At 31.3% G+C, this 27163-nt stretch overlaps 1 protein-coding gene across 1 annotated transcript; it reads right to left on the reverse strand.

Annotated features, from left to right (window-relative positions):
* Positions 1-31: 31 nt before the first annotated feature.
* On the reverse strand, positions 32-23289 carry LOC132713079 (uncharacterized). The gene is made up of 6 exons (XM_060695540.1): positions 23127-23289; positions 21353-21631; positions 20943-21107; positions 10764-10841; positions 7434-7515; positions 32-4685 (listed from the first exon to the last, which is right to left on the reverse strand). The coding sequence occupies exons 1-6, from the start codon at positions 23188-23190 to the stop codon at positions 3914-3916; spliced, it is 1440 nt and encodes a 479-aa protein (XP_060551523.1). The 5' UTR covers positions 23191-23289; the 3' UTR covers positions 32-3913.
* Positions 23290-27163: the final 3874 nt, after the last annotated feature.

Below are 27163 nucleotides of genomic sequence, written 5' to 3' on the forward strand. Positions count from 1 at the left end.
TAGTAAAGCAAAGGACAAGAAAAACAGCTCATCAGATTATAAGATTTTTTATTCCATTCATGGAAAGTAATCACTGTCAATACTGACACTCTAAATCCATAAAAACAGTATACACATATAATGAAAACATTATAAAAACAATGTACTGGCAACAGTCTTTATACAAATAAACTCAAGTATATTTCACAATTTCATAAAAATGCAAAATCTTTTAACAGTAAAGCTATTTTCAATTATCCTACTCGGATACAAAATTTCAGACTATGATGTAAATCATATACCTGTCTATATAATACAACTACATTTAAGTTTATATAACATTATACACAGCAATTCAACACACCACAAGACTTTTGTAATGTATGTAAAATTAAGCCAGATTTCAAGGCCTATATTCACCAAGACTTTTGTATCTTAAGTTAAACCAAAGTGTTTAAAAATATTAAATATTGAACACTGTCATTGTTAAGTATGCACAGATTGTAAAATGTATATTATCACAACTATAGATGCCTATTAAAAAGTTTATGGTATGAACTCCTTCCCTACTAGAATGGAAAGTGATATAATCCTTAATTGTCACCAAACTCACACAGTGATTATCTCCCTTAGCAGACTGTAATCACTGCCTTCACATGATGAAAAAAGTCACATGACGTTACATCGAAATTCAAATGTAAATATCAACCTTAAATTACAGAAAATCTAATGTAATCTAATGTAATTTCTCTTTCTGTTTTATTTTTAACTTTCATACCTACTTTTGATACAGTTTATCAGAAAATTATCAAAAGTAAACAAAATAATGAAAAATAAATTAAAAAGCTAAAAAATGTTAAATAACAAAATATGTATTGTTAAAAAAATTTGAGGTGGCAGAGATCAACTGATAAGGGGAGATCACTGCATAGGAGATAGAATTGCCACCAGTATAGAACGTGCAGTCTGACCTGGTTCTACTGTTGATAGCTCATTTTTTTTGTATTTTGATACTGATATCTTTTAAACTTTAAATGGACTGTTCCAAATTCAAAACAGTACATATCCATTTCACAAACTCAGCAGATTTATGGTTAAAGTGACATTATGCTCATTTTTTAGTTGAAATTGTGATAAATTTAAAAAGAATGGCTATTATAACAGTGACTGACCATTAATTAATAAAATGTTTATGAAACAACATAAAAACTATAAGCAATATAAAAAGACTGTCCAAATCTTTTTAAGAATTGAGTTACCAATAAATTCTGAACGATATTTATAGAAATTTCTGTCAGTCACTTGGATAAAATTTTTTTCATAGTAAAATATAATATTGAACAATATAATGGCAAAATGTAAAGTTATTTTCATTTTTACTTGTTCACTGACCTTTTACACGGGGATGGACATAACATCACTTTAAATTCAGATCAACAAATAATATAATCATTGAAAAAGAAGCATCTTCGTGTAACATAAGATTAAAATATTGGTGGATACAGGACTCTATTTATCTTATCTCTCTCATTGTAAATTTACACAAAATATAATACAACAACTGATTATTTATTTAATCATTAAAAATCAACAATTTTTGTTGTGTCAACACAGAAAGGTAGACAACCCATTTTAAAATGCAAATACTTAATACACTTAAGTAAACAATGTAACTTTTACTAGTTTGCACATTACAAGTAAAAGAAAATAATATTTGTAGAACATACAGGTGGCATTGTGAAAAACAGGAATGAAACTTTTTGTATGGTAAACACATAATTCTTTTTTTTTCTGTCTCTCTTTTTTCTTTTTAAGTAACTGTGCAATATTTTTTTTTACACATAGCCAAATAACATAGAAATAACTTATTATAACTCATTATAAATTGTATTTGAGTCCCGCAAAGTTGCCCTATTTCATCATGGTATGGAATTTATCACTTTAAATTAAGTGATTTTTACTTTTGTATCTTTACCCTTTCAACGTACTAGTAAATCTCACCTGAATGCAGATTTTGTAGGGAAAAAGAAAGGGTTGCTTTCCTTCTTCCAAATATGCCAATTTCTACATTTCTAATATTTCATTATGTCAGAAGTTCATTTGAGAATTTACATATTATGTTAGCATTTTATGCTAATGGGAAAAATTTAGAAATTAGTGTTAGCTACAATGTGTCACTCTAACAATATATGTAAATAACTATAGAAACACATTTAAAATCATTGACTTAGATTTCACACAATACTGACTCTTTTAACTCTATCTAAAAATAATAGAACACAAAACACATTGGCACTAAAAATTTAAAACACAACATTTTTTAAAAACATTTTAGTGCCCCTATAAGTGAAAAGCATGAAATTAAAATTCATAATATCAATATTTGCGTAAGTCTTCAAAACAAGGAACATTCTGATCAACCTAAAACATTTTTTTTGTCAGACATGACAATTTTTTTTAATATGATTAAAATTTTAAATAAAAAAATTAAAAATTAAAGAATCTTAGTTTTACTAAATTCAACACATACACATTTAAAACTAACATGAAAAAGCACCTTAAATGTATAACAAAGGATAAAATAGTGGATGAAAATATTACATGATGTTGCACAATCAATGTGTAGTAAAATAGCTCGACAAAACACTGAAAATACATCCAATCTACAAAATTTCAAGTAGAATTTTTAAAATAAAACTCTAAATAAAAAATATGCGATAATGAAATATACAATAAAACAAAAACAAATATCTTTTGATAAATGTATTGAAAATACACAATGCACAATGAATGTGGATTGTAAGTGTCCCATGCCAGCTGAAATTACTTTATTTGTTCATTTGACAATACACATACAGTTATGTACTTAAATAATTAATTAAAAATGCCCGGATATCTTTTAGAAACAAATTAAGCATGGATTGGGAGGTACCTCCTGTACTCAGTATGCTTTTTAGCATATTTTTCCATTTCATTCTTATTGACTTTCAAATGGCTTTCAGCTAAATACTGGTCAAATATAATTGAAATACACATGTATATATACATATTAAATGCCATTTATAATTTTAATATATAACAAATATAGAAAATACAATATGCTTTAATCAATTCAGATATCTGCAAATACTTTATCTAAGATAATACATTGATATAAATTTCTTGAAATAAAAATGTCGGGTATAACAGGAGAATAATTAGATGTTCACTAACATTTTTGTTTTGTCTAACACGGTAAATACAAACTTTTTGAAACTTGGAATTTCAATTACAGTGATGATATTATATTTAATGCTATGATTGCTCTGGGAATATTAACTTTCCCATGTCATCAATATACAGCTGTCTGACCAGGCTATATAATGCAGGCTGACCTGGTTCTGTCAAGGCTATTTTAAGGTCATATTGCAACTTTACAAGTGGAGACAGACCTCTGTGGTACACGAATAGAACCAATAGATCTGCCTGAAGTTCGGTAGATAACTCCCACAGTTTCAACACTTAAAAGATCCTTTCTGGCAGGATTCAAACCCACAGTGATGATCGAAAAGATATTTGAAGTTAGATACCTTAAATTCTTGATACATTTGATATACCAGTAATAAAATTCAATGAGATGACAATTTAAAACAATATACTATCAAATCTCTCCCTCCTCCCTTAATTCTTTACCAATGTAATAACACTCTACATTTCAAACTGCTGAAGACTGTTCTTTCTGTGCATAATATTATCTTGTTCAGTCAGCAATCAGAAGCACCACTCTGAAACTTCACACTCAAAGCCATTCAGTTTAGTGCCTATAGAAATATCTTTGCCATTTTAGAATGTAACATAAAGGAAATATATCTGAATAAATTTCTTTCTTAGTTACATAACAATACAAAGTTCAATTTCTGATTGAATATTACATTAAGCCCTTGGCCTGTAAACTTCAAGAGACTATTTTTTCAGCAGGAATACTATTGTCTGTGTTCGGAACTGGTGGTAATGGGCGTAGACCTAGAGAACTGTTGTTGTCAATTTCATCCAGTCGGTTGCTGTAGATGTGAATTTCTGGACTCTTAGACTTCTCCACTGGTGTAGTATTATTCAATTTATTGTCATAGTGTACTGGTGTAACATATATGTTTGAAGACTTCAAGTCGTGAACACTTCCGGTTGCGCCACCTTTCAAGTTTTTTAAGTTATCGGTGCTTCCTCCAGAACATCTTGCCGGGTTTGTCTCGTTACCAACATTTTCCATGCTATTCATGCTGTTACCTCCACTCATTTCAATATATTCGCTCTCTTCCCCACGTCTCCTTGCTGCACAATAACCGGAAGTAGCCCCCGCTGCTTCGCTAGGTGAATTTGCTACTATTCCGGCAAGATTTCCGGCAGACGAAGCTCCCCCTGTGTACACAAGGGGAGCAGTTTCTGACACATTAGACACATTTTGATCATCCAAACGACTTGAGTTAGCAAGATTTCGGTTGTCCAAAATTGTGTCTTTATTCACAACATCATAGACTCGGTCAATTTCAACAGGATCCAAGTAAATGTTGCTGACCGGACGCACATTTGATTGGGCGATATCTATATCTACACTCCCATCGCCTGATTGGTCACGTGATATATCTTGCATAATAGTTGCATAGCCAGTGTTTTGGAATCTTGCTGCCATTCGCTGTTTTCTCTTCTCAAATTCTCTCCTCTGGTGTACACTGAAATAAATGAAATATTAACATCAGAGTAATATTAGAAGTAACAATCAATTTATAACACAAGAACATTATAGAATGAAAAACACTGACAATTACATCAGTCTGGAAGCAGAAAACAAGTTAATATATATATGAAAGTGGCTCATAGACCGCATTAAAATTTGTCTACTTGAATTATAAATTGTACTTCAAAACATACTTGAATCATTGTAGGCTACATTTTTGGAATAGCTTTTGTTTCTCATAAAATATCCACTAAGCAGCATCTCAAAAGTAAAGAAATCAAATCTCTGATTAAAAACTTAAAAGCTGCAAAAATGTTAAAAGAGCTTTTAAATTTACCAATAAACTTAACAAAACTGAACTGTAACTTTAAACTTGGAATTCAATCAATTCTTTCTTGTATCATTTATTCATGCAAAGCTGCCACCAAGACAGATGTTAATGGCAAATGGAAAATATCTGTTTATTTTTCAGATGACTGCATACAAGTGAAAGAAAAAGTACATTCGACAAAAAAAAACTGAATAAATGTTTATTACGAGAAGAATGACCTTCAACAAAAAGTTTTTGCTGCATTACTGGAATGTTAAACGTAGAATGGTTCTGTCGAGTTATTGATAAAATAATATTACCAATTCAAATTGTCAAGTTAATGTAGATTTCTGCACGCTTATGTCAAATTTCTGATGCTAAATGGCTTTTATATGTTTGAATAATGCAAAACTATTGGTTGTGTAGGAAAAAATATTCCCAGTATTTCAGGGAATTTATTCAAGCAGATTCTTGAAAAGATATAACTTGCACTAGTGTTTTCTCATGACATGAATGAAAGTTTCAAAATGTACTTTCATTTTCGTTTTTTATTAGCTGACTGAGACACTCAGTTTGAAACCAATTATATAAAAGTTACAGACATTAATTTTTATTATTCTGAGATAAAATCTGGTATGGAGATTTTGAAACAATTTGAGTTTTTTGAAATAAGAAATTCTGCAAGTCAAACATTTTGTTTTAACCATCAAAAGATGAATGAACATTGAGTGAGTGTAGGTTTAATATTGTATTTTTTGGCCGAGTTTAATAAAATCATCTTATGCGAGCCTCTGGCAAGCATAATATTGTTTTATTCAACGCGGTCAATAAATTTAGTATTAAATCTTAAGGAATATGATCTTTTATTTTATCACATATCTAAAATAAGAACAGTAGACGGTAAAAAAAGTCATTTTTTATTGACGAGCTTATAGTGTTATGCTAACATAAGCGAGCTTCTATGCTATGTATGTATTTAATGCAGTTGACATCATGTTGCATGCTGGTCATTAATTTAAAATTTCTTCTGTATGTTTTTTTAATTTTAAAGCTTTTGGTAAATTTGATTTAGTGTAAAAGTGATTGGTGCTTTTTTTTTAAAACTGCATGCCTACAATGAGCCAAAAAAATTTTATGAAAAACAAACTTTAGAAAAATATACAAAGATTTTAACAAAAATTTAAGAAATTTTGCACCTTTAATGATAGATGTATTAACCATTAGTGTGAGCACGGACTTTTATTTAAGTCTGTGGTGTGAGCAGAAAGTAAAAATGACAAACTTCTGAAAACCCTGAATTTAGCATTATTGTCATCAACTGTAATTATATAGAAAAAGATGGCTTCAATGAGTATTGTTATCCTGATATTCAGGAATAGTTGTGAAAACTTATAACAGGTCAGACAGCTTTCTCAAGTGAAATAATTCAACCATAATCTTAGCAAAATGTTTTAGCTACAATTGAATAGAGGTCAGGGACATCAACTAATGAAATTTTATCAATTTTCATGAGTGTTTCATAGCCTCAAACAAAATAATTTGTCATCCTCGAAAAAAACAAGTACTTAAGTGTTCAAATACCAATGAAATTTAATATTCATGAAATAATATGGGTAAAAATCTGTAAATCTTTTGTTGGGTTAAATCCTACAAAAGGCAAAAAATGCAACATTACATGCAAACCACTGTATCTTTCTCTAAATCCGATATGTTGATGCAATCACCCCCTCACATTCTACAGATATTTCATGCATGTTGCGAAACATGATATTATAATATGAAATAATAAGACACGTCTGCACAGATTACAAGTAGGCACTTAGAGATAAAGTTTCGGGGCGAGGGAATGCTGCACAAACAATCAACCCATTATCACAAAGTTTACAGCTTCTTTTTTTATATTCTTTTCAGGATCCTGGTGTAATTTCCCCAAGTTAGAGCTATTTACAAGATAAACTGTTTATATGATAGACCTCAATATAATAGCTTACAATCTTCTGACAGCAGAAATAATGACTTCATAGGAATGTAAACTTCTGTCTGGTTCTAGAATATTACTTCAAAATGAATATTTATGTAACATACCACAGTCAACAAATTATAGACTTGTTCTAAAATTTAAAATTTCAATGACTGGTTGCAAAACTACTCAAAATACCACAGACAACATAGTGTAGACTTGTTCTAGATGTCTGATTTGTGGATGTTAAATTACCAGACAACAAATATCACTGATTAGTTTCTGAACCTAACATACCAGACAACAACCTGTAGACTTGTTTTAGATTTTAAAATTTCATTGACTGGTTTCAATATGTAACATACTACAGACAAACAAACTGTAGACTTGTTTTAGATTTTAAAATATCATTGACAGATCCACCAATCAATCAATCTACAAACTAGTCAATCTATTATGAATGTTCTACTTACTGTTTCTTGTTCAGGAAGTAAACAACAGCACAAACAATAACCAGCAAGGCCACACCTCCAATTATAAGACCAATTATAGCCACTGTAAATATATAAATATACATAAATGTTTATAACTAGATGGGAGTATGTCAATATGAAATGATGGCCATTACTTTAAATATCAAGTATGTGTAGTTATACTTTATATATGATATAATATTGCAATAAAGATTCTGCTAAGTTAATTAAGTCTACAATTACTATACAACTAATTGAGCAGATGATGAAATAAATAAACATAGTACAGGATGAAATCCAATTACAACTTGTTTATGAAACAAACTTTATATATATAATCAACTTATACATATTTACATTTCTCTATAAAGAATGGTAATTTCTGGCAAATTAGATATAATTTGAGTCGATTGTTCTATATTTTGTTTGTTATTACTTTGATAATATCATTTGTTAAGGCCAGAAAAATGAAAATGGAGAACAGTCATAAAATCTGCTTCTCCCATTGGTCCATTTAAAGCATGTGCTATGAAATAAACCAATTAGATGCTAAAATTTCAGGCGGGCGGGTGTTCAACTTCCAGAACAGTCATTAACCATGGGATTTGCTTACAGTTATATAATTTAAAACTTGATAAACCAGATGGTTAATATTTTGTACAGATACCAAGTGTTATAATTTTATTCACAGCTACAAATACAAAACAGATTTGTTTAATGAACAACGGGACTTTTGTTCCAGCTTTGGTCAAACAAATATCACTCTATTTCTATCTTATAAACAAGGATATTTTCTTCCATGGTTATATACAAAACCCTTAATGTATACTGATAAATTATGCATTGAAAGCTATACTGACAAAATAAAACAATTATGAAAGACATACATTATGTTTATAATCAAAGTTTCCCTGGAGAATGAATAAAAAACTTCTTACTGTTCATTTTTACAATACAATTTTAACATCCACAATTAGAAATGGGATATTTCAAAAAGTAAAACATTATGTAATTAACTCGTGCAAGTAAAAACTGTATCCAAAAGGAGCTATTCAACTTATAAGATCATCTTATGGCAACTGAATCGTTAACAATAAAGGGCAGTAATTGTCAGTATTGTACAGGAATGTGTTTGAGGGCCAAGATCTAAAGGTAATTTTAAATGGCTGTTGAGAGGATGTAAGGAGTATTTAGAACAATAGAACAAGAACTGTCGGAGGACAGTAACGCTCGACTATTCGAAAATTTGTCACAAGGGTGTTTCATTGAGTATAATAATGCTTACCTATATGAATACATAAAATTGTCCGAAAAGATACAAACTCTTCAAGTTTCAATACATTCCCTTCAGTAGTTATGGAGATACAAGCTTACATGCAAAAACTTAACCAAGAATTCATGAGTCGAAAAAGGGGCATAATTATGTAAAAAAGCAAATCAGAGTTATGGGACTTGTGCCAATCATCTTAGATAATCACAGAGAACAAGTGTGTGAAGTTTCAATCCATTCCCTTCAGTAGTTATGGAGATAAAAGTTTACATACAAAAACTTAACCAAGAATTTCTTAGTCGAAAAAGGGGCATAATAATGTAAACAAGAGCTGTCCGTAAGACAGCGCGCTCGACTTTTTTATTGCTTGCCAATAAAAAAAGTTTTTGCAGTAAAAGGCAATACAAGAATCTCTGTATTTTTAAAGTGAACAATGGCCATGAGCATTAAGATATTTAGTGAAGAATTATTTTACTGAATTGTGTGATACCCTTGAACACTGCAGCAAAGTTTGAAATGTTTAAGTCAAAAGAGGGCTGGTAAGAAAGAAAAAAAAACTGAGTTGAGCCTTAAATAAATTTTATTCTAAGTCGATAAAAGGCCTTAATTTTTAAAACAAATCCTTGACAGAGTTACCTTCTCTTGCGTACAGATGGGGGTAATGATGTGAAATAGCATTAAAAGTTTCAAAGCAATATCTCAAAGGGTTAAGGCAATAAGTGGATTTTACCCATATTCAATGTATTTTCTAAGTCAAAAAGGGGCATAATTCTGTCAAAAACCTTGACAGAGTTATGTCCTCTTGTCTGTTGATGAAGGTCGTGATGGTAAACAAGTATGGTCAGTTTCAAAGCAATACCTCCAATGGTTTTGAAATAAAGTGAGGTGGTACAAAAAACTTAACCAAGCTCAATACACTTTCTAAGTCAAAAAAGGGCCATAATTCTGTCAAAAACCTTGACAGAGTTATGTACTCTTGTCTGTAGATGGAGGTTATGATGGTGAACAAGTATGGTAAGTTTCAAAGCCATACTTGTAATACTTCTGAAATAAAGTGGGGTGGTACGAAAAACTTAACCAAGGTGTGACGCCAACGCCGACGCCGACGCCGGGGCGAGTAGGATAGCTCCCCTTTTCATAGAAAAGTCGAGCTAAAAAGCAAATCAGAGTTATGGGACTTGTGCCAATTATCTTAGATAATCACAGAGAACAAGTGTGTGAAGTTTCAATCCATTCCCTTCAGTAGTTATGGAGATACCAGCTTACACGCAAAAACTTAACTAAGAATTTCTAAGTCGAAAAAGGGGCATAATTATGTAAAAAAAGCAAATCAGAGTTATGGGACTTGTGCCAATCATCTTAGATAATCACAGAGAACAAGTGTGTGAAGTTTCAATCCATTCCCTTCAGTAGTTATGGAGATACCAGCTTACATACAAAAACTTAACCAAGAATTTCTAAGTCGAAAAAAGGGGCATAATTATGAAAAAAAGCCAATCAGAGTTATGGGACTTGTGCCAATCATCTTAAATTAATCACAGAGAAACAAGTGTGTGAAGTTTCAATCCATTCCCTTCAGTAGTTATGGAGATACCAGCTTACATACAAAAACTTTACCAAGAATTTCTAAGTCGAAAAAAAGGGGCATAATTATGAAAAAAAGCAAATCAGAGTTATGGGACTTGTGCCAATCATCTTAGATAATCACAGAGAACAAGTGTGTGAAGTTTCAATCCATTCCCTTCATTAGTTATGGAGATACCAGCTTACATACAAAAAACTTAACCAAGAATTTCTAAGTCGAAAAAGGGGCATAATTATGAAAAAAAGCAAATCAGAGTTATGGGACTTGTGCCAATCATCTTAGATAATCACAGAGAACAAGTGTGTGAAGTTTCAATCCATTCCCTTCAGTAGTTATGGAGATACCAGCTTACATACAAAAACTTAACCACAGGGACGCCGACGCCGACAAATGGGTGACTGCATTAGCTCGATTATTCTGCGAATAGTCGAGCTAAAAATGGCCACATATAACTATATCAGGGGTTGTAGCTTACATTTATCATCTTTTTCAACTGTTAATGGAGCCCCAGTGTTCACATGTTGTCCTGTGTAAGTCTTTTCTTCTTCCATTGCTGAAATACAAAAAAAATATAAAAAATAATGATACAAAATTTATGTATATACAGAAAACTCCACCTTAACTTATCTATATATTGGTTAGATCGATGCACCTGCTCTACTTGGAGCAGCTCTCATAAGCTTATAATGATAATTGGAATGCAGTTATCATTATAAGCTTATGAAAGCTGCCCCAAATACATGTATATCAATATAAATTTTAATCTTGTTGTAGATTAGCAGTTTTCTGTCATAATGTATAATAATCATCAGCTTGACAGGCAACATGCATTAACATAATAACATTAATTTTTGTCTATAAAAGTTCATGATTTTCACTTGTCAAATATTTGATGGTTTTGCTAATAAACCCAGTTACACGAGTACTAAGCACTTCATAATTATATTCAGTTACATATCACTATAGGAAGTACACACAATGGGATATAACAATATAACTTAAGGATGTTTCAATATTTATGTTCTGAAAGTCCTTAGAATATCCATATACATCGTAACTGAATTAACTGTATAGTATTAAATGATTTTCTTACAATGAATGAAGAGAATATTTTTTTCTTATATTAAAATACAAGAGAATCAAGATGGCATATATATTGAACGGTTAATTTGTTAGCACAAATTTTGCTTATTAGTGAACGATTTTGTCTTTTTTTCACAATATGTTATCTGATTATTACTTAGATACATGTAGATAAAATCATTAAAACAATTTTTTTAGATCAATACAAGAGGTTATATAAAATTTTAGACTTTCTAGTTGAATAATAACTGGGTTTGCCTGAAATTGCCTCTATGTGTATAAATAAGCACACAATGGTGACATTGGTAAAACCATTGACACTTCAGAATGAATTTAATAGCTTCCTCATGAAATGACTTTCAAGTTAAAATCAGTGTCAAGCAAGTGATTGGAAATCCTTGCCCTTCACCCTTCAACCTTGACCTGAAGAGGCTGCATAGATAAATAGCTGAGCATATATTTATATAATATACACAGTCACTATTCAAACCATTGCTAAATGTCAAACATTTTATAAGGATACTGATTCATTTTAGACATTAAGCCAAATAGAAAATTAATTGATTTGGCAAATTTAGGAAATAGAAATACCAGTGATGACTAGTCACTACCTATAACAATTATTCTGATCATAATTCAGTTATCTCCGTCAGTTTTGCTGACTCACTGATTTCATTTTTTTCTATTCTATGCCAGTTGGTCATTGTGAAATAACGTTGTTAAAGATGAGTAATCCTGGCACAGAATCTCTCGCAGGAGGAACATATAATGTCTGTATCACCAATGATGTGAGGCAGGAATAATCAATATACTCTAACAAGTTTCTATACTGACTAATATACCAATAACCTTCACCATACTGTATCAGTGAAATACCTATACTGTACAGTCTAAGAAACTGGAAAATTGGAAAGACATCAATTAAAGCAGAACAAGGATGCTGTTTCTTTGCTGTTTTTTTTTTTTTTTTTCTGTAATCTATGCTGTAAGATAATCAACACTTACATAATCACGTAAACTAGAACTGGTGATGGCGAAAAAATTGGAAACTTGTCAAAACATAGAACCAGGATCTGAGAATTATACAATCTACGCCCAAATTGACATTCTAAATTTGTAACAGAGGGCATGATTAGCTAATTTACATAAACAAGATCTTGGTCACATGATTTTTTTCTTACTTGTAAGAAAAAAAAACAAGAATAAAGATCAACAAGGCAAAGGCAACGTTCACAGGACGCAGGCCCCTGACACACCCAAGTAGGGCACCCAGAAGGCACCAAACAAAACCCCGGAGTGGACACAAGTGGGACATGTAATATGTGAAATAATATAAACTAAAACAGGCCCATATGGGAAATACATCTCATAAAATTTAATGTCAAAATAAAATCAAACTGTTCCAATAATATTTCATGGAATGACTGTCTAAAATACTCCTTTGAACTATAGAATACAAACAGCAGAGACAGAAAGTCTACAAAAAAAAATCAATCAATGAAATAATAATATATTACTCATACAGTCCAAGAATTGACATCAATGACATCATATCAATTAAGTCAATTGATATAGCCGATGAACCATCATGGGAATTCTACTACTATACAACAATAAAAACCTACGCAATACATTATAAAATCCTTGACCTCCAGTTATTGTACTTTTACCACCAAAATATTATAAGGTCTATACTGATTATACTGAAACAATATTGTTATTTAGTAATCAAAATTATAAAAGGTCATGGTCAAAAGATTAAGCTTTTTACATGTGAAAAAAAATTCAATAGCACCAAAATTTTCATTTGTTTGACTGGGTTTTACGTCACACCAATACAGTATAGGTCATGTGGCGACGTACCAGCTTTACTGGTGGAGAAAGACCTCGGGTGCCCTTCCGTGCATTATTTCAGGCACGAACAGGCACCTGAGTAGAACCACCAACGTTCCGTGAGCTAGCTGGATAGCTTCCTCACATAAAAGAATCCAAAGTCCCTGTAGGGATTCAAACCCACAGGTGAGGGGCAAGCGGTTTGAAGTCAACACCCTTAACCACTCGGCCACGGACGCCCCCGCACCAAAATGTAACTTGTACAAAATGGAGTGCCAATTTTGAATTCTTATTTTGAAAAGTAATTGATAACTATGGTTACGGAAGAAATCAAATGGCTGTTTATATCAGCCACACAGTTAATATTTATATATGAGAGACTACCATATTTTCTCTATGATGTAATGAGTATAAGCAAGAATCCAACTTGAAGCCTCTTCTCTCAATCAAAAACTTTATTGAAATTTTATTCTCCGCATAAAATATTTATTAGATTACAAAGCAGCACAAAAACCAATTGTCTTTAAAAATCTGACCTTTGACCTTAAATCCTTTCTATTGACCCTACAAGGGCAAAAATTCAAGAAGGAAATATTTATAGTATTGGTATCAGTGTTAATACTTACATCTTTATGATTATTACCTCAGTATGTTCTAATAATAACATAGCTACATAGACACATTAATAGGAAGCAATTTAGCTGTGGTCAGCATTAATTATCTAACATAGATTACTAGCCAGGTAGAACATACAGGTCGCCATTGTATCAATACCTGTAATTAAGTTGTACAGTTAATATAGGAAAAAAAATAAGCAAAAATAGAAACAGTATATAACATATATTTATATTAATGCCTCCATAACTTTTTTTTATCATATGAAATCATGTAAAAACCCTTCCAAGTTTGCTAAATAATGATGTCACAACTTAAAACTAAAAAGATGAAATTTTACTTTCATATTTTACCTTAGTACCACTGGGATCTAAATTAAGTACAATATTTTAACCGCTTCACGACAAAACCAACATAGTGCGTTTGCAACCAGCATGGATCCAGACCAGCCTGCGCATCCGCGCAGTCTGATCAGGAACTATGCTGTTCACTATCAGTTTCTCTACTTGTAAAAGAGTTCGTAAGCGAACAGCATGGATCCTGATCAGACTGTGCGGATGCGCAAGCTGGCCGGATCCATGCTGGTCGCAAACCCATTATGTTGGTTTTGTCGTGACGCGGCTCATTTAATTTTTACTAGATTTCAACACAAATATACAAATTCAATATACAACAAAGACCCTGCCTTAAGACTTCCCAGTTACAAAAAAAAGTTTATTTTAAGTCTGTCTCAAGTTTCCCATTCAGATCAAATTCAATTTAGGGTTGCAGTGTTCCTGGGAGCTAGTAAATGCAAGTAGTGTATTGATTCAATAGAACATTATACCAATTTAAATTTCAGAGAGACAGAATACAAAATATTTTCTTTTAAATAAATAATTCAAAAATTTGACAATGCAGACAGAAAGCAAATAACTGTCTTCCTACAATATGACAGCAATCATTTATTCATATTATTTCATAAAGTGTCTGACAGTCTCTTTTTATTTTATACTTCCTACAGATATAATGTTTCATAGATGCCAGACATGATTTTGACCTTGACCACTAAGGTCAGTCTAAAAAAATTCTTGGTTTACCTCCCTTTACCCATACTTATTTTGGAAGGGTAGGTAGGACTGGTAGGTATAAAATCGGCTAGGAATATCTGTGTATCTTTTAATTTCATTCTTTTTGACCAGTTTATGAAAAATGTTTTACTCCTGGCAATTTTAACCATTAAATGATCATTCTAAGGAAAGTAAGGGAACTTCATAAAAAGTTTTCACTTCTGAAAGCTATATTTACCCAAGAAGACCATCTTATGTTTTCTTAAATTTTAGCTTTTTCTATCATAAGTATAACTGTACGTTTGCGAAGAGATATCAATAGATAATTTCCTCAATACATACTTTTAGAAAATACAGTCTAGCATAAAATTATTAAAATATACGAGTCTCATTTTGTATCTCTGTTTTTTTTTTTTTTTAAATATGTTTACTAAATTACTCAAAATCTACTGTCTGGGATTTTTTTTTAATATGAACAAATTCTTCCCAAATAATGGTTCCATTAGCGGTGCCATAAAGTAGCTGTAAAGGAGATATTAATTATTAATCAAACACAATTTAAGTGCCAAAACAAATACTGCGCAGTCAAAGTTTTTTGCCTAGACACTCATAGCAAATGAATCAGAACTTTTTATTCTATTTCTGATAGTAAAACATTCTCCCTGAAATAATTGGTCTTTTAGTAGTTTCTAACCTACACATATTGTATGCATCCCATTTTGTACTAGTATGTTTTTTTTTTCACAAACCAGATGCCAAAATTTGTTTATTACAAAATCCCACGCATAAAGAAATAGCATGATGGTGGCCTCACATAGGTATTACACAATTTGCATGAACAAATAATTAACATTCCATAAATGCTTGCTGACAAAGTGGTTATAATGTAAACATATGGATGTTTACTTTAATGACTGTTCACAGAATTACTATCTGTTATGTCTTTTATATGATGAGAGTAAACTTTTTTATCTATGTAGTTAAAGTTTTAAGACTCTTACAGAATTTTGAAACTGTAAATAGTCGATGAATAATAAAAGAAACCTTAATTTTCACCTTTTCTCCACTTTTAGGGGATTATGATGACAGGGCCAATGGAAAGGGGAATATTGTGTGGTGGAGGAGAAAACTTTCTGGGGAGGGGAAGGGGGCCACATTTCAACCCAAAAACGGCCCTAATGGCCAGAGTGATAGGAATACTAGCAGGTGCTAATGTTACAATTAATAAATCCCAAGACATGGTACACATGATTTAGTTGTAATTCATGATACAGGGATAATGTTTAAATTATCCATTGCGATAATCAGCGTTAACTTGAATCAATTAATGAATATGATAACAAGTCAGACTCAAAATCCTTTAATTCAGTACATTTTGCCTGGCCTTTTGTGATGTCCATTTAAAATTTAAATCAAGCCTTTTTTCTTATAGAAAAGTACATGTATTTATTGGCTATCAGTTGTTACAAAATATTCCTCTCAATGTGGTTAAAGACAGAACTATTATAAAACATGAATATTAAGGTGTATATTAAACAAATTTCTGTCTTAAAAACAAAATTCTGTTCGGACAAAATTTTGTGGTTTGTCAAATCTTTTAAGCAGGACATGGTTAGATAAATAGAGACCCCACAGAGAACATGGACTCCACTTCACCCATCCTACATGTGGCATTCATCACCTTTGACCTAGAATAATAATTATTTTGACAGTTGCAGGTAATTTGTAGAAACTTGATATGTGTACTAAGAGTTTAGGGATATCACATGAACATAATTCCTCTAGTAAACTTATCTGTTACACAGCTTGAGTAATTAAGTTACATGTAAAAAATGAGATAATTATAAAACTAAGAAAGAGAGTGTAAGTTGAGTAAAATGTTTTTATGGTTTTAGTGGGAGGCAATATATATATATACATCATTCATATATGTCCCAATTTCATGTACACAAAGAAATATCCTTAACTCCTTCAACTATCAAATTGTATCAATTATGACACCTCCCCCACAAGGTAGAACAATTTCCCTACATTGATAGTAACAAGGTGATAAGGTGAGATAAAGGTCAAAAGAGCCAACAACCTTGCCAATCCCCCTACTGTTTACTTTCATTACCCCTGTCCTATTTTAAAGAGGTGGAATGATTTAAACTATTACCCCGCAATATCCTGTCAATATAATATTGATTTAACAAGACCGCTTTGACACACCTTACAATTTATTGACACATCTTACAATTTATTATCAATTTTACCTTTTAACAACTAGTAAAATTTTCAATACTGGTAATATTTACAGTGTAAAGTAAGCTTTTATCAAAGGACATGAAAACGATTTGGAGGAAGTGTAGAAATATCATTTAATATAAAAAAAAACCTCCGTATTTTTTTAATTGACAAGTGCATTCCCTTTAATAATCAATCACCTGTCCTGTATTGCAATTAGATAAAATATGATCTGATTTTACCCTTTAATGAATGTAAACACTTTACTGAACTTGGTGGAATGGGAGAGATTTTCCTTAATGAACTTGGCTTCTGAAAGGCTAGAACATTTTATCATGTAGTTGATAAGTTAAGGATAGGCAGATAAATAAAGTCTGGTACATTCTGTGTTATGTAAGGTCACCTAAAGTTACAGCGTCAAGTGCATTACTCTAATCTAATCATTTCTGTCTAACACATGGCTAGACAAATGTAAAGTTTTTTTGGATTTTTTTTTATAATAATAGCTTTCTGCACCACAAAATAAGCATTCCCAAGTTATTCCAATATTGTGACAGCACGATTTTCATAGAATGTTTACATCTATACAGTAAAATCTCTATACAAAGGTTCATATATAAAGTAAAACCTTTATAACTTTTTCACAGTAAAATCTCTATATGCCTATACAGTAAAACCTCTTTACAAAGGTTCATAACACAGCAAAACGTTATAACATCTCTACAGTAAAACCCCTATGTAATGGTACTTTTATACTGTTAAACCACCATACAACAGAACTTCCAGGGCTCTCAATTGACACGGGCATCCGGATTTTGACTCGTGAAAATCGGGAAATGCACAAATTTGACACGTGATAAAATCTCCTCAAGAGTCAATTTGCCACATGGGATTTTCAGCTATGCAATAATAATTACCCTAAATCCACCCCTAATTACCTATCAAATCCTACAAATGTTCAAATCACACTCATTAACAAGAGCTGTCCGTAAGACAGCGCGCTCGACTTTTTTAGTGCTTGCCTATAATACAAAACATTGACAGTTAAGGGCCATAATTCAAATAAAATCTTTGACAGAATTACCTTCTCCTGGACATGTTTGGGAATCATGATTGTAAACAAGTATTCCAACTTTCAAATTAATATCTCAAACAGTTCAGTCAAAAAGTGGACTGGTACTAAAAACTTAACCAAGATTCTAAGTCGATAAAAGGCCTTAATTTTTAAAACAAATCCTTGACAGAGTTACCTTCTCTTGCGTACAGATGGGGGTAATGATGTGAAATAGCATTAAAAGTTTCAAAGCAATATCTCAAAGGGTTAAGGCAATAAGTGGATTTTACCCATATTCAATGTATTTTCTAAGTCAAAAAGGGGCATAATTCTGTCAAAAACCTTGACAGAGTTATGTCCTCTTGTCTGTTGATGAAGGTCGTGATGGTAAACAAGTATGGTCAGTTTCAAAGCAATACCTCCAATGGTTTTGAAATAAAGTGAGGTGGTACAAAAAACTTAACCAAGATTCTAAGTCGATAAAAGGCCTTAATTTTTAAAACAAATCCTTGACAGAGTTACCTTCTCTTTGCGTACAGATGGGGGTAATGATGTGAAATAGCATTAAAAGTTTCAAAGCAATATCTCAAAGGGTTAAGGCAATAAGTGGATTTTACCCATATTCAATGTATTTTTCTAAGTCAAAAAGGGGCATTATTTCTGTCAAAAACCTTGACAGAGTTATGTCCTCTTGTCTGTTGATGAAGGTCGTGATGGTAAACAAGTATGGTCAGTTTCAAAGCAATACCTCCAATGGTTTTGAAATAAAGTGAGGTGGTACAAAAAACTTAACCAAGCTCAATACACTTTCTAAGTCAAAAAAGGGCCATAATTCTGTCAAAAAACCTTGACAGAGTTATGTACTCTTGTCTGTAGATGGAGGTTATGATGGTGAACAAGTATGGTAAGTTTCAAAGCCATACTTGTAATACTTCTGAAATAAAGTGGGGTGGTACGAAAAACTTAACCAAGGTGTGACGCCAACGCTAACGCCGACGCCGACGCCGGGGCGAGTAGGATAGCTCCCCTTTTCATAGAAAAGTCGAGCTAAAAATGTCAACAGGCAGTATAAGCCGTGTATAAAATGCTTTACACACCGCAATTGTTTATAGCCTGTGCACTGAAGCGCGACAATTCAGTGGCTGCAATTTGACAGCACTAAAAATAGCTCTACACAACTGATAAGAATTACATACTTGAGTAGTCAATTATTGATTACTTTTAAAGGTTTATATTACGTCTTTGATTTACTTGGAGTACCTGTGCATTTGTTATTTCTTTTTCCATTAAATATTCCTGGTACATTTTGGTATTTAAAATTAATATGATATTGCATACCAGTTAAGATATTTTTTTATATTTTATACATTTAATCAGAAAAGCTGCTGCTTATTTTATTCTTTCACAGCAATTCATTTTTTGTTTTATTTGTTTTTTTGTTTTTGTTTTTTTTTAGGTGGAGGGGGGTATAGACATTTATAATTAGGCATTTATTTCTGTCAATTTAGACTTTGGAATCTCCAAAAATGACCTCCAATACAGTCATTTTTGTAACATAAAAATGATTGATGTAGTCAAATGATACTAGAAAAAAATGATTTGACTCATGAAAATTTTGGCCAAAGAGTCTTTGACTCATGAAATTCTGACCCTACTGAGAGCCCTGAGTCTTCCATAAAATAAAACTCTATACACAACAGTCCTTCCATACAGCAAAATCTTCCTACAACAGATTGAACTTTTATATAGTAAAACCCTCTAGCCTCTTTACAATGGAACCTCTTTACAGTAAAACCCTCTCTGCAGTGAATGCTCTAGTAAAAATCATCTTCACATAATATCAAGGTAAGATAAGAAAAATTTCGCAACACCTTTAATCAAGTTTAATGAGTGACAATCATTTACACCAGACTGGGAAAAGTGTTCTGATTTCATCTTACACAATAAAATCAAAGGTTATTGAAAACAAATGACAACCAGTTAACAGGACATTTCCTGTAATCAAGAGATGATTGCATATGTCAATCATAAAGATCTCCCAGATGAAAAGTCCACTTTACTAAATCAGTGCAAACATCTAGAAATGACAATTTATAAGAGCATTATTATGAAATGTTTTTTTTGCTTGAATGGTTCAATATTGTGTTTGTAACCACATTAAACAAAAATCTTTATCTCGAGACACTGACAGTATTTCTACGTATCTATATGATAGTATTGCTTCAAAAACTTGCTTTTATAAATACATTTATAATCCTTTAAAAATGTGTAAAATAAAATTATTACTATAAATATCTTTGTACTTGTGAGATGACCAAATGTTGATATAATTGTGAATACAACATAGTTGATATCTGTTGCATTACTGTTATAAAACAGAGTTTAAATTCTAGTAAGATCATGAGATGTCCAGACATAAAACTTTAAACAATTCTCCCCCCCCCCCACATATTTCAGTAACCTAAGTCCATCTGATACCCTAGTGTCTGAAATATCTACCTCTCTACATAAAGATCATGGCTTGAATCTTGGATCACAACTGTTGTTTTCGCCATACAAAATTTAGAAGGAAAGATGTTTGTAACCTCACTGGGGCTTGATTGATCAATCACTTAAAAGTTGTGACTTCTAGATTATCAGTGCTAATGTTATCAACACAGAATGGTTCTGGTGTAAAACCTTCACCGAATCACTCACAAATGAATGTCATTAAATAAATATAAACTAGAAAAATCTGTCTTGCAATAAGACTCAAATAAATATGTGTAAACTAGATCATAATTTTTCTACTTACGGAACTGACAAATAAAGTTGTACTCAAAGTTACTCCAATGGCAATGGAAATCATGCCATTTCCAATCATCACTACGTCTCATACAAGCACAGTTCTCCACAGAAATGATTCCAAGAAAAGAGCTAGGTTCACCATCAGCCCAATTTTTGTAAGTTAAAGATTTTCCTGCAATATGAAATGTACAATACATTATATGAAATAAATTAAATAAATTAAACTTAAAGTAACAATGTTTCATTTATTTCAATTGCATTTTTATGGTAAGAGAAAACATAATAAAATATTCTACTAATATCTGGATTAATAAATATATATTAACATTCAGAGAAATCCTTGTCTTTAATATATTCAGTAGTAACACAAAATAATCTTACACACAAAAGAAAAAAAAACAATGCAAGAAAGCATACCAGTTGTCCACTCCCAACCTTTGTCTCTAAGATCACTTGCACCATTCCAAACACCATTATTTGACCAACCTAGTTCTCTAGAGTTCAACACTGATTTTATAAAATTCATTGTTTTAGAGTTCTCTATGTATAGCATTTCACCGCCCATATTCCAACAGTAAGAACGTGCCTCGTCCCAGTATTTTTCATGATTCACGAACAGGTAACACGTTTTTTCAAAAGTTGCAACATAATGGCGACTGGTCCGAACCTTTGCTTGACATTTATGCCGGTCATAAGCTGTTAAGAAAAGAAGAATCTGTGTTGTAACCGGAAGAGTTCCTGACCAGTTTGATAATAATTTATTATTATACACATGTTCAGGCAAAATATATGTTGATTTTTGTAGAAATTAATAAAACATTGAGGTTAAATTGCAAAAGCATTATAATATATAAATAAAAAGGTCAGTCTAAAAGCAATAATGATGCTAATAGTGATAACTAGTAATATCTTAAAGGTACCATTTACTTATGTTTAAGTTCTTTTGTAACCATTTAATTAAAGGTACTGTACTCTATTTATAATGCTGCTTGTAAGAGTCTCTATTAATCTACATGATACTGCTTTAAAATCGTTTACGATCACTCTAAGCAGACCTTTATTCCCTGCGGTCTGGAGACCGCAGGGTATTAGTACGCGTTTTACTTTTGAGGCATGGAGGAGCACGTGACCTGTTTTCGGTACATGGAGGAGCATGTGATCTGTAAACCGTACATGATTGGTTAATTGACCTTTTCGAAAACCTGGCTAAATACCGTCTGCCGGTACGTTACAGATTTACCTCTAGACGTAATTAAGAACAAAAAACTATTACGCGATATTTTTATTTTCCCATAATTACATTACCGTTTAAGGTGGAAACACTTGAATTATGTGTTTGAAAATTATCAATGTTTCTTTAATATGTATCTCAAATTTTACAAACAATAAATTGTATATACTGAAAATCTACAAAATAATTAATTAAAATATTCGTAGTGCCATCTGCCATTATGAATAGAGATATTTTCTGCGTAAACTTGTGCGTTTACTTTTTTTTTTGCTCGGAATAAAAATGGTAGGCCTATTTAATCATTTTCTTAAAAAGAAATAATTGTTTTATGTTCGACCTTCTCCGGTCATCAACGGTCACCAAGTTTCCAAAGACCTTCTTCTATATTGATCGATTATCGTCAACTATATCCCAACTATATACAAACGTTTATTTATTCCCCCAAACAATGTTGAAAATAGTTAGATGAAATATCTTTATATCATTAAAAATGTTCCCCGCAGGAAACCATTTTACTTGTACATTGTATAGGATAATGTTCAATTAATGTTCAATTAAAAATAAAATTAATGGTTTTTCTGGAACCATACCAATTATCAAATCATTTATTTTATACCCAGTTATTCTATGCATTTCAATCCCATGGTATTGGAACTGCTTAGATCTAATAGAAGTATTAATCTGTTTTATATTATTATCATTTATTCCATTTATCTACAACATACAATTTTTCGAACTTCATCGAATTTAGGACTAAAAATGTAACTTTCCAGATCGAATAAAAGAATATAAAAAACCATTTATATATTTCATAAAATATACTGTAAAGCGTTAAATTATTTTTTATGAAAAAACACCAAATATTCTTCTAAAATAAGTTAATATGGATATATCCGAATACTGTTGCAGAACAAGTCTCTTATATTCATTTAATTATTATTCTGTGTAACAAGATCATACCTTCGATTAAATCCAGTGATGTATGAAATAATAATACGATCAAAAAGTTAAAGAATAAATCCATTGTTGTGTTTTCTAATTACAAAATATTTAACAAATTGTTCGCTCTCGACAAACCAAGATATTTTGAAGGTATGAATCTAGGTCATGATAGAGGTCTCACATACCATGACGTCACTGCCTAGCTCAGTGAATAATTACTGTACTGTACAGTAATATCACTGTGAAATTATATGAACATTAAACAGAAAGAGTTTTACGTATGAATTTCTGAAACAGTGTTAGTCTATTTTAACAATACAGTAGTTCTAATGGTAAAATTATAAATCAAATAATCTCCCGTTGATTTTATAGATTGTTTACACATGTATTTCAGTTACTGCCCTTGTACAGTAGCATAGTAAGATAATACTGATAAAAGGGAGCTCACTCGGAAAAAGTGCAGGGAAACCCGACAGATTAAATAAGATATAAATTGATTGGATAAAAAATAAAGTACAAATAATAATAATAATAATAATAATAATATTAATAATAAAAATAATAATAATAAATAATAATAATAATAATAAATTATTAATAATAAAACTTTTTTAAAAATGCACTACTTGGGAATATATAGTAAATTTAGCTACTGTACAGTAGGGTAAAAGAATGAATGGTTGAATGATGGAGTGATTGAATGAAAGAATAAATAAATGAATGAATAAATAAAATATGAAAGAATAAATAAATGATGGCGGGATTATTGAATGAATGATTGACGATGGAGTGATTGAATGAATAATGAATGAAGGAGTGAATGAAAAATACAATAAATGAGTGTATTTGGATGTAAATCGCATGTCGTTTTCCACTTAGAGCCAACCAAATATTTTGAAAGAAATACCTATCAGATAATTGTCACAACTATTATATATTTTATCAATAAACAGATTGAATGCCCAACATATATGAAAAGATAGATTTTATGCCCTACCGATTCATTTCTGTTTACGTATAAGACGATACATAAGAGTTCTTCATTTTTTTAAAGAAAAAAATGAAAAAATGAATGAATGATGGAGTGATTGAATGAAAGAATAAATGAATGAATAATTGAAAGAATGAATGAATGAATGAAATGACTGCCCAACATATATGAAAAGATAGATTTTATGCCCAACAGATTCATTTCTGTTTACGTATAAGACCATACATAAGAGTTCTTCATTTTTTAAAATGATTATATTTAAGTGTAATGAATAGATTATAAATGGTAATGTGTGGTAAGAGTTTGTTTGATTGATTGATTGATTAATTGAATGAATGAATGAATGAATGAATGAATGAATGAATGAATGATGAAGGAGAGAATGAATGAATAAATAAGAGGAATGAATGAATGAAAGAAAAAATGAATGAATGATGGAGTGATTGAATGAAAGAATAAATGAATGAATAATTGAAAGAATGAATGAATGAATGAAATAATAAAAATGAAAGAATAAATAAATGATGGTGGGATTATTGAATGAATGTTTGACGATGGAGTGATTGAATGAATAATGAATGAAGGAGTGAATGAAAAATACAATAAATGAGTGAATGAGTAAATGAAATTTGGATTTTGTAATTTTAAAAGTATTCTATCTAATACATATCAATAACAATACACATTTTAAAATGGGAGAGTTTATTTCATGAAAAATGTATTAATTCAATATTTTATACATATTTATTTGATTTTGATTTAATCCATTTCTGTAATTAATCAACAAGTTTGCAAACTTGGCATTGGCTCATTTACTCAAAAGACACGCATGGAATGTTTAGGAAATACACACTAATCTAATCATGCATATGATGGTGATTAATAATCGATTAGCGATGTCATTGTTATTTTAACGACACGTGTTAATTAGCTTAAGTGTCAACTCAGTTGATCGGATAGCGTATTCTCCGTGCCAACGTTTGGCACTTATGACTTGCATATCTGCTACTCAGAATGATATAAAATACAGGAGACACACAATTTGAAATCATATCTGTCTTGCAATAGCAATATTCAAGATGCCTTCTAAAATCAAATCTCTCGATAAACGTTTCACTTTGGGTGAAGCAGAACGCCGCTTCAGAAAAGCCTGCGACCAGATCGTTATGTTGAATCAGCGCCTTGGCGATGTGCAGAAACGATACAAGATGGCGAAAAAGAGCAACAACCGTTCATTCCGCTACAATCTACGTTTGAAACTTGCCGTCATTGAAGGGTCTCGCAACATGTTCTATGACTATGCATATGCAAAAGCAGACCAAGTAGCTGAATTGCGCAGAGAGCTTTTCAATGAGTCAGTTGAAATTGTATCTGGCTCCGACTCAGACTATTCTTCAGACTCAGATTGAGTCATTTGGATGTAAATCGCATGTCGTTTTCCACAAACGGCCCTTCTTAGAGCCAACCAAATATTTAGAAAGAAATACCTATCAGATAATTGTCACAACTATTTTATATATATATATATTTTTTATCAATAAACAGATTGAATGCCCAACATATATGAAAAGATAGATTTTATGCCCAACAGATTCATTTCTGTTTACGTATAAGACCATACATAAGAGTTCTTCATTTTTTAAAATGATTATATTTAAGTGTAATGAATAGATTATAAATGGTAATGTGTGGTAAGAGTTTGTTTGATTGATTGATTGATTGATTGAATGAATGAATGAATGAATGAATGAATGAATGAATGAATGAATGAATGAATGAATGAATGAATGAATGAATGAATGAATGAATGAATGATGATGATGATGGAGTGAATGAATGAATAAGAGGAATGAATGAATGAAAGAAAAAATGAATGAATGATGGAGTGATTGAATGAAAGAATAAATGAATGAATAAAAGAAAAAATGAATGAATAATTGAAAGAATGAATGAATGAATGAAATAATAAAAATGAAAGAATAAATAAATGATGGTGGGATTATTGAATGAATGTTTGACGATGGAGTGATTGAATGAATAATGAATGAAGGAGTGAATGAAAAATACAATAAATGAGTGAATGAGTAAATGAAATTTGGATTTTGTAATTTTAAAAGTATTCTATCTAATACATATCAATAACAATACACATTTTAAAATGGGAGAGTTTATTTCATGAAAAATGTATTAATTCAATATTTTATACATTTATTTATTTGATTTTGATTTAATCCATTTCTGTAATTAATCAACAAGTTTGCAAACTTGGCATTGGCTCATTTACTCAAAAGACACGCATGGAATGTTTAGGAAATACACACTAATCTAATCATGCATATGATGGTGATTAATAATCGATTAGCGATGTCTGTGTTATTTTAACGACACGTGTTAATTAGCTTAAGTGTCAACTCAGTTGATCGGATAGCGTATTCTCCGTGCCAACGTTTGGCACTTATGACTTGCATATCTGCTACTCAGAATGATATAAAATACAGGAGACACACAATTTGAAATCATATCTGTCTTGCAATAGCAATATTCAAGATGCCTTCTAAAATCAAATCTCTCGATAAACGTTTCACTTTGGGTGAAGCAGAACGCCGCTTCAGAAAAGCCTGCGACCAGATCGTTATGTTGAATCAGCGCCTTGGCGATGTGCAGAAACGATACAAGATGGCGAAAAAGAGCAACAACCGTTCATTCCGCTACAATCTACGTTTGAAACTTGCCGTCATTGAAGGGTCTCGCAACATGTTCTATGACTATGCATATGCAAAAGCAGACCAAGTAGCTGAATTGCGCAGAGAGCTTTTCAATGAGTCAGTTGAAATTGTATCTGGCTCCGACTCAGACTATTCTTCAGACTCAGATTGAGTCATTTGGATGTAAATCGCATGTCGTTTTCCACAAACGGCCCTTCTTAGAGCCAACCAAATATTTAGAAAGAAATACCTATCAGATAATTGTCACAACTATTTTATATACATATATATTTTATCAATAAACAGATTGAATGCCCAACATATATGAAAAGATAGATTTTATGCCCAACAGATTCATT

Source organism: Ruditapes philippinarum, unplaced genomic scaffold, assembly GCF_026571515.1.
Source record: "Ruditapes philippinarum isolate M1 unplaced genomic scaffold, ASM2657151v2 ctg2333_1_1_1_1, whole genome shotgun sequence".
Classification (NCBI taxonomy): Eukaryota; Metazoa; Mollusca; class Bivalvia; order Venerida; family Veneridae; genus Ruditapes; species Ruditapes philippinarum.